The sequence below is a fragment of the Echinops telfairi genome, unplaced genomic scaffold, assembly GCF_000313985.2.
Source record: "Echinops telfairi isolate 266 unplaced genomic scaffold, ASM31398v2 ScPeMD7_24;HRSCAF=84, whole genome shotgun sequence".
NCBI classification, from domain to species: Eukaryota; Metazoa; Chordata; class Mammalia; order Afrosoricida; family Tenrecidae; genus Echinops; species Echinops telfairi.
This window is the reverse complement of record NW_022103921.1, coordinates 1,285,484-1,298,650: the sequence shown is the minus strand read 5'-3', so window position 1 is coordinate 1,298,650 and position 13,167 is coordinate 1,285,484. Positions and strand designations below refer to the sequence as shown.

The 13,167-nt window shown below is 41.2% G+C and overlaps 1 protein-coding gene across 1 annotated transcript in view; it reads right to left on the bottom strand.

Moving 5' to 3' along the window:
- Nucleotides 1-12,306: 12,306 nt before the first annotated feature.
- Nucleotides 12,307-13,167, bottom strand: part of OXGR1 (oxoglutarate receptor 1) — a 1,843-nt gene continuing 982 nt past the window's right edge. Inside the window, 3 exon segments of the mRNA XM_013007578.1 lie at nucleotides 12,307-12,600; nucleotides 12,603-12,876; nucleotides 12,878-13,073. Of these exon segments, the coding sequence (XP_012863032.1) occupies nucleotides 12,307-12,600; nucleotides 12,603-12,876; nucleotides 12,878-13,073 (764 nt within the window).

Sequence of the window (13,167 nt, the reverse complement as noted above, 5' to 3'; positions counted from 1 at the left end):
ATCAACTCCATAGTAGTGGATTTGTTTATTTTGGTGGTTGTTCTTTGATACTGTTGTTTTTATGTGCTCAGTGTTTATTTAGGTTTAATTACAAACTTACATGTACTGTATTTTGCATTAACCCTTTCTTCTTGTTCCTAAGACTATCCCTTGGACACAATTTTTCTTCCTCCTAAAGCACATTTTTCAGAATTTTCCTGTGATGGTAAACTTAGTTTGTTTTTAAGACCTCTTTTCCCCTTTAATTTCAAAAATAATTTTTCCGGGCATAGAGTTCAGGTAAGGAAACACTGTCTCTTAGCACAATGAAGACATTAGTCTACTGTCTTAGGACTACTATTTTTTTTACAATTAAAAATTCACCCTCAGTTTTAGTACTAATACCTTGTGAACAATTTATCATTTTAAGATTTGCTTTTCTTTGATGGTCTGCAGTTTCTCTGGGATGTGTCTCGTTGTCATTCCATTCTTTCTTCCTTTTTAAATCTTGTTTGGTATTGTGTTGTTATTTCTAACATGGGGCTTTGGGATTTTTCAACAATTCTGAAAAACGTTTAGTCAATCTCTCTATAAATATTATGTTTTCACTCCCAGTTTTATTTGTCATTCCTGGAAAAACTACTCAAAGGTATAGTACACTCTCTCATACTGTACTCCACTACGGTTTAGTTCTTCCACATTTTTCATTGTTCTGTCCCTTTAAACTGTGCCTAGGCCTTTATTCCTGTTATTACTTACAGTTCATTAACTGTGTTATACCTATCCCCTGTTTAAGCTGCTCATTGCATTTCAAAATCAATTTATATATATTAATTTCTAATGTTTGCTTTCAACATATTTAGTCATTTTTATACTATAAATCCTATTATTCATCTTAGAAGCATCTCTTGGATGCTTTAAACAAAGTAAAACCCTATTTTTACAATTAGTGTCAATTTCTCATAAGTGAAATCTTAAGGGATCTGACTCTCCTACTCTATATCCCTGTTACCAGATTCACTCTTGGTTTTGGTGGTGGTGGTATTTTTTAATGCAAGTTTCTCCATTTTCTTGGAACTTTATCAGAACAAATTATTTGCAACCTTGGCTCAAGTTCTATGTCCTTAAAAAGGTTTTACAGTTGCCTGGTGAGCAAAGACTTTTCTTAACACATCAGAGATTTCATTTCAAGTAGCATCTGAAAGTCACTTCACAATAACTTCTCCACTTAAGCTGCAATTTAAACACACGGGTAACATGACTTTGGGCAGCGAATTTGCATGAGGACTCAATGCAGACTATGATTTCTCCGGGGCAAATGTATTTCTTGTCTACCTACTGTCAAAATCAAGGCAGGTAGTTTACATGCTGTCCTGTTACGTTCAGTTCCCTTATTTATCATTCACTCGAAGATGGAGGGGGTAGGCCATTTTTCACTTGTAGATTTTTGCAAGAAGTTCCTATTAGAATGCCCACAGTTGATGAGTATCACACTTTCCCTATCATCCTATCTCCCAAGCTTAGAGCGACCATATATCATTTCAGACACTTGAAAATAAAGATAATTACACCAGGGAAACTGGCGTTGACTAGTACTGTCCTGGGTAAATCGGGGTGTGTGATTCCCCTATTCACAGATACGAAAACTTTCACTAAAATACATCACGGTTTTTGTAAATACCCTTGGGAAAACTGCTGGGTTACCTAACTGCTGACCCGGTTAGTTACCCACTTTACTTTTCCCCCCACTTTCTGGGTTATTTCATTTCTTACCAAAGAGTGAGCATTTTTCACAATGTTTTGGAAGATATTTTATTTAGCCATTTTCATTGCTTTCAATTAGAAGGTTGTGCTGTGGGTTGCTTTGGGTCAGAGTCAAATGCAAGACACTCAATTAGCACAAAGTTCCCATCTTCAGTAGCAGAGGCTAAAAGCCATGCATTTTTATTCTGCAATAAATTTCTGTTTTGTTTTCTATGTCATACCTTCTAGACTATTGCTAGATGCTAGGGAATCAAGTAAATGTGGCTGTGCCTTGGAAGTGCTAACAATCTCAATGGGGAGAAGAAAGGGTACATAGACAGTGGAAAGCAAACAAATTGTATTAATTGACTATCTTATTACAGAACTACATCATAAATGCCAAAACTGCTTCAAAAGTAAGACAATCTGAAGTTGTTATGAAGTTCCTGGGTGGTGCAAATTGGCTGCTATCTGAAAGGCTGTTGGTTCAAGTTCACACAGCAGTACACCAGAGAAGTCTTGGTTGATCTACTTCTGAAAAGTCAGCTATTGAAAACCCTGTGGTGGACACTTCTACTCTAACCCCCATGGGGTCACCATGAAGTAGAGTCCACTTAAGGGCAACTGGTTCTGCAATGGTTCCAGAAGCCATGGGGATGATCATTCTGGGTTGGGTAATTAGAAAAAGAATTACCAAAGCTGAACTGCAGGAATGCTTCCAACAATGGCTAACATTGAAATCGGGGCTTAAACATTGACCTGACTTTTCGTTCATTAGAATGGATTGTCTTTAAGCTTACCCTGTCTTTGAAACTGTGGATGGAAAATGTGCATCACAAAATGTTTTGTGAACAGGAAAGATTCTTTTTTCTTAACGAAGAGAAACTCAGACAGATAACGTTGCTTGTCAAACATTGTGTGTGTGTGTGTGTTGTAAGAATCAGATAATCACTTTGGTTCTAGGACAATCTAGAATATGCGATGCTCTAGTAGGTCTAAACAGATAAATGGGGCACATACAAAAAGAAACCTACGGTGTTTCTGCATAGTTCTCACTTATATCAGACTTTACTATTACTAGTTGAAAGATGTTTAGACAGTTTAATGTGTTTCTAGTATTCACCCTTTGGGTTGAATGCCCTGGGATACGAGTCCAAAGATGACCTGTAATGGCAGAGAGACCTGGAGAAACAGTTGGTTGATTTTGATAAGTAAATGCAACCTAACTAAAATGAACATTTGAATGATGGAAGTTAATTTGTAAACTTGTGGTGTCTTTGAAAGAAAGGATTTTCTTTTAATGTCAATGTTTACCTCTCTAGGGTGTAGCACAGTGCTTCACACATAGTCAGGGTTCAAAGGATGATGATACTGGGAGTGGTCTGCATTATAAACATCCAAACACATCTAAACATGGAACCCTATTGGGTAGCCATTGTCCTCTCTTGCATAAATTTCTGTGTTCAACAACCACAGATATAGACGAACAGTTTCAAAAAGAAAATGAATATGCTCAAGTAAAGTATATATTTACTAATCATAGAGAACACATTATATGTGTTTATATAATCATATCACATGCAACCATAGAGGCTACTGACAATGGGGAAATACAAGATGTCACATGCAAAGTTTGCGTTTTAGGTGCACGTAAAATAACAAAACAACAACAAAACACAGCACAAACAAATCCATTCCTCTGTAGCCTCTGAAAGGCAGGCAAAAGAACCCAATTCAGAATTCTCTTTACCGCTATTGGAATTCGAAGATGACTCTGATACCACACTAGCAGCCCGTACCGCTTTCTTCTAGATATTATCCAACTAGAATAAGTGGAAAGAAAGCGCCAGGTGCCTCCCCACCTCCTTCGTCAGATGCTCATATCAAGTTAATCAGTTAGAGGTGGGCAACGGAATAGCCCCACGAATCCCTCCTGGCTCGGTATATAAGAGCTCCTTTGGGTTCCCTAAAGCTCCCTGCTTCAGAACCTCCTCATTTGTTTCAAGGATGCAATATCTTCTCTTATCTTTCGTGGAAGTATTCATTATAATGGTGTTTGTTTTGTTTTCTTTCTTATGTTCCTTGCATTGGTTCTCTGAGTGTGTTTTTTTCCCTTCCCTTGTTTGCTCATGGTGTTGTCTCTGATTCCAATTATAGGCTTCCCTCAATGGCCTTGTGATCTGTGGCTGTCAGCTCAGACTTAAGAATAAGCGCTAGGAAGCTGCTTGGATGCTCTGAGTGCAAGGAAACGGCAAACCAACTGTGGAACAACACTATGGGGTGGAGCAGTTAAGCATTTCCTTAACCGTGACATCTTGTATAATCTCGCCTCTTACATCAGGCAGTATAGTCCCGTGGTTCTGTGGTGGACACAGGAATCTGAAAAAAATTCATAAAGAAAACCACTAAACCATAGCCTCATACAGTACAGAATGAACAAATAATCTGGAAAAAATTCAGCCAGAAACGAGGTAAAATACTTAGAAGTGAGAATGTCAACATTTCATCTACTGTGCTGGTTAAATACTATGTCTAGTAGGCACTCCTCGGTGAGGGTCGGAGTGGGGCTCCACCTATCTGTTGTATCACAGGATGCTGACACTTCCTAAGCATCATGTCTTTTTATTTAAGAGAGAAAGAGACTTAGGAGATTTGAACCCTCTGGAGTCCTTTGCCTTCTGCTGAAGCTGGATCTTGCATCTGTTCCTAGATTGAATTGCCTGCTGATCCCAGGAGCTGTCGTGGACGACTGACGGTGGATTCATTCAACCAACTTCAGACCTGTGCATCCACCAGCCTGTACCCCCTGCTGTCTCTGCTTCTTCGTCCTCATCTGGTTCCTCAGTCTCCTGCTGGGCTGCTTGCTGATCCCAGAAGCCATCAGTGGATTATCCTGACTTGAACCAAACTAGACTTACCAGTACTTATGTCGACAATTATATAGGCTACTTTTTGATGTAAAGCTCTCCTTAAATCCAATACATAAAACTGTCACTGATTTCGCTCCTCTAGAGCAGTGGTTCTCACCCTATGGGTCACGATCCTTTTGAGGGTCGAATGACCCTTTCACAGGGGTCGTCTAAGACTATCAGAAAATACATATTTCCTATGGTCTTAGGAACCGAGACATTGCTCCTCTATCCATCTCCAAGTGGGTTCACTCACAAGCAGATATGACCACATACAAGTACCCGGTGTGAAGACTGTTACCCATGTTCCACCAGGCTTCAAGACAAAATATCATTTATTTGTAATTAGAAATAAATATTTCACAATATATAATTACATATTTTTTATGATTAATCACTATGCTTTAATTATGTTCAATTTGTAACTATGAAAATACATCCTGAATATCAGATATTTACCCTATGATTCATAACAGTAGCCAAATTACAGTGATGAAGTAGCAACGAAAATAATGTTATGGTTGGGGGTCCCCACCACATGAGGAACTGTATTAAAGGGTCGTGGTATTAGGGAGGTTGAGAACCACCACTCCAGAGAACCCAAACAAACACACTTACTTGGTTCAAACCTAGGTTGCCTTGAAGAGGTCTTTGGCAGAATGATGGGACTCAAAGGGAATTCTGGTGAGGGCTCAGAAGGAAGTGAGGGGAACCATAGAGACATCTGAGCTAATCCGTATGGCACTAGCAATGGGCTGTTGAACTGTGGATGTTCTACGTGCTTCTGATGAAGCTTGAAAGAAAATGATGGAATTATGATTGGACGATGGAGAAGGGGTGATGCTTCACATGAAATGTCAAATACAAATGTTGCCACTTCGCGCTTCGACTTCCGCGGCTTCACTCTATGGCGGTTTTTGCGTCACAGCGCATGCTCTGTCATTACTGCCACTGATTGGCTCATACTGTACACGCTTGATGCCATAAATAATATAATAAATAATAAATGATCATTGTAACGTCCAAAATGTTTTACTGTATTTTCCCTTTTTCGTTTAATAAATTGGGTAATACGAGTGTGATGGTGACTAAAGGGTGTTTTTTCATGTCCTCTATGCTCTAACTACGAAAATATTTGATTTACAAATAAGGAATCCTACTTCGCGGAATTTCATTTATCACGGTAGGGTCTAGAACCGATTAACCGCGATAAACGAGGGTTCACTGTACCTCTTGCATTATGTTCAAATATTTGGTGGAACGTAGACTCTGTAAGTGATAAGTTGTTTTGGTTTTTTGGTTTTTGGTTTTTTTTTTTAATTTTTTTTATTTTTGTAAGTGATAAGTTTGATGGATGAGATTTTCAAGCAACCTCTTCGAGGGCTGCATGATGTCTTTGGGTGACTTCTAATGACTGTAAGAGGAAAGACATGAACTCTAAGAGGACCGGAAACAAATGAAAACAGAACCCAAAGACTTGGGACATTTGATTGGACAAAGGGAAGATGTCCTAGAATTTTCACCAGGCCCGTGGCCATGCTAACTTTTGCTCAAGAAATGAAAGCTGGGGCTCATGGGTCTAATCCACAGCCACAGCAGGAAATGAGGTGGCTTAGACTGAAGAGGCCCAAGAAAGAACAAAAGGACACACACACTGCCTGTTCTTGGAATTCATGGTCGGAAAACAGGCCGAAGAAGCTGTACCTGTCATCATCCAAGAAGGGAAAAGGGCCTGTCAACAAAGCAGCTGGAAGATCCACAGCAATGTTGGCAGGAGCCCGGGCAATAGTATTGTCTCCGTTTCAAAGAGTGGAGCTACAGCCTCCGAGATTTCAAAGAGTCATATATTCACCAGCGGAGTTCCAGGGAATGGGGCTGCCGTTCTATAAGTGGTGGGGCTGCCAACCCCAGAAGACAAAGAAGAGCGATCAGGGCCAGGGGTTCTCATTCAGTTGGACTGGGAGAAGGGGCATGAGGGACAAGAGTTGCCACCCTAGTGGGCCTAATATATGAAGTTAGAGCTCAAGGGTGAGGGTCCTCTACCCAGAATTCATGGAGGGACAGGACCACGGCTGACATAGTCTCAGAGAACATGGGTTTCTTTTAAAGCCTTGAGCGGTCATGTAAATTATTCGGCTGTTTGGTTTTTTAATTTGCTTAGTGTTCTTTGTTCCTTTCCTTCTCCCATTCTTCCCACTTGTAATTCAATTGTCCACCTTTTGTTTGTTTTACCATTGTACTTGGAAAGCAGATGACTTGTATTCTACATTTCACAAGTTCACAGAGGAACAGGAATTTTGTTCCAGGATAGAATTTGCACTTGGAGTTGACCTAAGACTTTTGAGCTGATAGGACAGAGCAAAACTATTTTACTTGTTTAAGGGAAATAACTTGGGGGTGGAGCATGGGGGTGGGGATGGGGGATTGGGAGCCAGAAAGCAGAATGCTAGGAACTAATTTATGTCTGCCCCAAATTTATGTCTACTTGGATGATTCTCAATGGCTTGGTAATCATGAAAGCATGTAATTTGGCAGATGAATAATGATGTAATCATCCCATTTGGTGAAATCTAAAGTGATCAGTCAATTAGTAGTCAGGGGATTGGGGGGGGGGGCGGAATACAACAGCCTTATTCGGATCACAGATTTTGTCCAGTGTAAGGAGCTTTTCCCAAGGGCATGGCCTGCATCACCTTTTAATCTTGCAAGAGATAAAAGGAAAGAGTAGAAAACAGGGAAGAGGGAGCTCAGTACCACTGAGAAGAAGTGCTGGGAACAATGTGTGTCCTTTAAACTCAGGGTTTCTTCTCTGAGAATCTCTGAGACCCGGTGGAAGATTGATGGCCAAACCCCCTCACTGCCAAAAAGCCAACTCTGACTTAGAAAACTTCCTTGGTGGGTTTCTGAGATTTTAAAACTTTACAGGAGTAGAAAGCTTCACCTTCCTCCTGGCTGGTGGTTTCACACTGCTGACCTTGCAGTTAGCAGCCCAACACATAACCCCCTACACCACCAGGCCTATGATTCATGGCAAAACAGGACATCTCCAAAGGAACACTTGCCCACAGATCCTGAAAGGAAGACCATTCCCTAGAGGTGAACCCAGTCAAAAAGCAAAACCAAACAAAAACAAAAAAAACCCTTCTCATCGAGCATGCTTTCTGGATCTGAACTGTGAAAGAATAAATTGATGTTCCTCCAAGTCATTCACTAGTGGTAGTTCTGTTATTGCAGCATGAGATCGCTAAGACAACGTCCTAAAGACATGCATGTGTTAAACCTTGGGATGTATGATTCACTTGTTATTATTGAGATGAGGAAAGTATTCAGGATTGTCTGCTGGATCTACTAGAATTGCAAATTCTTACAAAATGAAAACAGGATAATTGTGGATAAAAGAGATATTAACGTGGCTAGAGAGATCAGAGAAATTTTACAATACTAAGATGCTGGTTTTGAAGATGGAGAAAGAGCTAAGGAAAACAGGCCGCTTCCGAACACAGAAAAATACAGAGCTGAGCTTCTTCTCTAGAGCTTACAAAAGAAACATCGGCCATCTCATTCTTTGACCTTAACACAGTGAAATGAATTTCAATCTTCTGACATCAGAACTGTGAGAGAATAAATGTGTGTTGTCTTAAGCCACTGTGTGTGTGGCAATTTGTTGCAGCAGCAATGGGGAACCCACGTCTCTAGATGTTGGATTTAATAGACAAAGCTGTGAAGGTAGTTATTTAAACATATTTAAAGAATTGGAGAATATGTCTTTCCAAAGCTAAAAGAAAAAAATTTCATTAGTGAATTAGGAGGGAACTTCTGCAGAGAAGCAGAGTTAAATAGAAAGTCTAGAGCTGAATATTACAAGAATTTAAAGTTCACTGAATGGTCTTAACCAATCAGGGTAAATTTAAAGATCAGGTAACTGCAAATAAATTCAAGAGAGAGTCGTGAGATCAAAAAGAGATAAATAAAATTTGTGCAGAAACATCACACTGTGAAGCACAGGTATGTGTGCTTGGAGTACTAGAATAAGAAAAGTTAAGAGAAGGTAGAATAAATAAATAATGACTGACAGTTTCCTGAATTTGATGAGGTTAAATTAAATTGAAGAATCTCAGTGCAGGGTAGTACCCTGTTTCCCCGAAAGTAAGACATCCCCTGAAAATATGACCTACTTACAGTTTGGCCTCTCGCTGAAATATAAGGCATCCCCCCGAAAATAAGACCTCCCTGAAAATAAGGCCCCCCGAATCTATTGTGACTCTGGACCGTAGTGGCAGGCACCGCCACGCAGCTCACTGTTGGCCGCAGCGCAGCCGGAGCAGACAGGAAGTGTGAGGTCTCTTTTAATAAAACAATAAACAAGAAATGTGTACCGTATTCTTCTTCATGAAAAAATAAGACATCCCTGAAAATAAGACCTAGCGCATCTTTGGGAGCAAAAATTAATATAAGACACTGTCTTATTTTCGGGGAAACAGGGTACACTCTTTAATGTGGCTCTTCTAGCCAGTCTGTAATTCCACCCAAGACCTTCCCCTGCATGGGTCTGGTAAGAAGGTGGGGGGACGATACTGATAAGATTCACTTGTGAGCAGTTGTGAACAGGATTCCGTGGAATACCACTCTGCTGTGTATGAAATAAGAACTGGAGCAGCAGAAGGAGGGATCTCCTGATCAGCCAGAGTCAGGAGTGGAGCATGTCCACTGGGCCTGAGATCCCTGCATAGTGCATCTACTGGATCCAGGAGAAAGACAGCTAGAACTATTACACCAGAGGAGCAGCCGCAGAACAAGGAGCCAGAGATTTCCTGTTTTGCCATCAATCATAGGCCTGGTGGTGTAGGGGGTTATGTGTTGGGCTGCTAACTGCAAGGTCAGCAGTTTGAAACCACTGGTCAGGAGGAAGGTGAAGCTTTCTACTCCTACAAAGTTTTAAAATCTCAGAAACCCACAAAAGAAGTTCTGTTTTATAAGTCAGAATTGGCTTTTTGACAGTGAGGGGGTTTGGGCATCAATCTTCCACTGGGTATTAGAGATTCTCAGCGAAGAAACCCTGAGTTTAAAGGACACACATTATTCCCAGCACGTCTTCTCAGTGGTACTGAGCTCCCTCTTCCCTGTTTTCTACTCTTTCCTTTTATCTCTTGGAAGATGAGAGGTGATGCAGGACTTGCCTTTGGGAAACATTCCTTACATTGGACAAAAGCTGTGATCTGACCCACGGCGCAAGGAAGCTGCGTGCTTTTGTACAAGAGGCTGGTTTGTGGAGCGGGGTGCCCCTGAAACCTGAATTGGGGAAGCCGGGCTTGCTGGCCCACAGGAGTGGAGCTGCGTACATTCAGGTCGAGGCTTCCAAAGGAGTGGGATGTCTCTTTGGGCATTTTGCAGCAGACCTGAAAAAGCTTCATCACCTGCTCTAAAAACAACTCTCTCGAGCTTTCTCACTGACACCACCACCTGTGAACATCCTTAGTAAACCCTGCAATCGTGGATTTGGTCAATGCGTTCTGTGTAACCATTGCAAGGGATATTAAAACCCAGAAATTAGAGACTGTTACTTAGAACAACACACTCAATCAGTCTTACGTGAGAGCTGGCCCTTCCAGGTGCAAAGCAGTTACCTAAAGGTTCCTCCATGAAATGATAAAGATGGCGCTCTTTGGATATGTGGGTTTCTTCTGGTACGTTAATTCCGTTTTACCAAAGGTGTCGCTGCGAAGTGGTGGCTTATAAAAGGAGCAAGACAGACACAGAAAGACTCACCCAAGGGAGACTGATGCCATGTGCGGACAAGCAAAGGAATGGCCCTGGATGCCAACAGGGCCCGAAACTAGAAGCAAGGCCCGCACCTTCCCGTGAATGTTGAGCTTCCAGAACTCTGAGGATATACCAGTCTGTGCTTTAACGCCGCACAGTTGTATTTCGCTGATAGCAGTAGTTGGTAACGAGCCACATACTGTGCAGTCAGGGTTAAATGGGCAACATGGAGCTCCACAGTGGAATAGCCTCTTTTAGATAGAATCCAGTGTAGAAAGACGCAGGGAAAGTTGCCTATGGGAGAGAGCACCGTAATCCAGATAAACTCGTATGCAAAGCCTTCCAGTGACTTCTCTTCCTTACCCAGCATGCCTAGCAGAGTTTTCTGCACATGGAACATCAAAGAAGAACCTGGACTGTCAAGAAGAATTCCTATAGTTCCCATTATTCTATGCCAGCTACATTCTATTACCAGTTTTTAAAATCATTTTTATTTTCTGAGCACAGAGGCTTGATAGGAATAGAATAGCGGTAAAAATGCTTTTTCACAGAGAGTTGTAACCAGTGTATTCAGTGATATTAAACTATTTTTTTAATGTACTAAGATATTTTCCAGGGTTTTAAGTATCCAGACGACATTTGCTCAAACGTTCACACTTGGTGACAATTAAGCAGCCCTATGTCTCAAAAAAGAGCGGTAGCAAGTACAATAGATACAATGCTTGCTTTACACTCATAAAGAGCGAGCTATCTAAAGAGGGCCAATTAACGCTTCCTGGAATATTGTCCCACAGAAATCAAAACAATGTGAGATCTCACTTAACACCTTCTATACACATATTTTAAAATACTTCTGGAGCCAAAAAAGGGTCCCACTTTTCCCAGGATGTGTGGACAGTTAAATGCAGCTTGATTTTTAAAAAATAAATTCAAGAACAACTTTTTACATGACCCACAGCAATAAGGATATAATGCCCCAACTACTGTGCATGTTTCAATTTTAACTATTTGCATGGATGGCCAAGGATTGCATCAAGAGCAACTTACTTGTTGGCTTTAATCTACAAGACAGATTAAAACCAACGAAGGAAAGCTTACTACTATCAAAACACGATTTGGAAGTGAACATTTTAAAAATATCGACTCCAAAGCGGAATCCTGAGAAAGATCCTTGACTAGTGTAGGAGCTCAAGAGAAGAGGCTTGAGAGAGCATGAAACTATTAGTGGAAGACCATTATTCTCCCAAATTTGCAGTACAGTGAACCCTCGTTGATCGCGGTTCATCGGTTCTAGACCCTACCGTGATAAATGAAATTCCGCGAAGTAGGATTCCTTATTTGTAAATCAAATATTTTCGTAGTTAGAGCATAGAGGACATGAAAAAACACCCTTTAGTCACCATTACACTCGTATTACCCAATTTATTAAACGAAAAAGGGAAAATACAGTCAAACATTTTGGACGTTACAATTATCATTTACTATTTATTATATTATTTATGGCATCAAGCGTGTACAGTATGAGCCAATCAGTGGCAGTAATGACAGAGCATGCGCTGTTACGCAAAAAAACGCCATAGAGTGAAGCCGCAGAAGTCGAAGCGCGAAGTGGCGAGGGTTCACTGTAATTTACTGAGACATCTAGGGTAAATGGGTGAACTTTAATTTCCACGTTTATACAACAAACTGCTGGGATTAGATAGTCTCTGAGATTCCCTCGAGTTCCGATAGTTCATAGTTCTGCTCACGAACAGTTCACTAATGTGTTTGCGTCCCATTCTTCTACATCCCTCAGGGAAATGTTCAATAAATGGACCGAAGACAACTCCTAACTGTTCTGACTTTGGTACACAATGACCTGACAGCCCAATACTGACGGGGAGCTCCACGGAGGGAGGTACTCTGGCAAGCTCTCTTAGAAGTGGTTGGCGATTTGAGGTGAAATAAATGAGCTATTGCAAAGGGTATTTGAAGAACTGTTTTTCTTTGCTTTTTCAAGGTCCCCACGTGCTGTGCCTCGCACTCCTGAGCGGATGGCTTGTTGAAAGTTGTCTCCAACCACCACATAAAGTCGCAGGTTCCCGAATGTATTCAAGGCAGCTGAGGGTTAAGAAACAACATAGGCTTCATGGATTTGATACTCAACAGAGCCACTGATGGGAAGTAGATGCTATTTGATTCAAATGCCCCTCAAGATATGGAAGGTTAAACAAAGCATGTGTAAAATATGAGGAGTAACAGAATAGCTATCCTTTGAGCTTTCTGTTTAAGGCAGCTGCGAGTCTGGGGTCCCTGGGTCAGGGTGTGGATGATTGTTGTGTAGCAAAGGGTCACTATCACCAAGGGGAGGCAGAAAGTGGTTACAGAAAAAATTAGATTGTACCACTTGATGGTAGTGATGTCATCAGTACTGGTGAGGTCCAGGCAGGCAGATGGATTGGTCCTTGTGGCTAAGGTGATCAGAAAGGTCACGGGATGACTGCCACAAGCGAAATGCCCACACCATTGTACTGGCTACCACTGCCCATCCGTTTCTGTGAATGGAAAAGCAGTTCATTGGCTGGATGGTCACAAAGTACCAGGAGATGCTGAAAGAGGCGAGGAAGAGGATGCTGCTGTATAAGTTGAAATGGAAGCGGAAGCAGATGAACTTGCACACAAAATTTCCAAAAATCCAGTTTTTAAAGGCTTGAAGGTAATCAAGCAGCCATCAAGCTCAGAAGCAACAAAGCCCACATGGAAGAAGCACACCAGCCTATGCAACCATGAGGTGTCG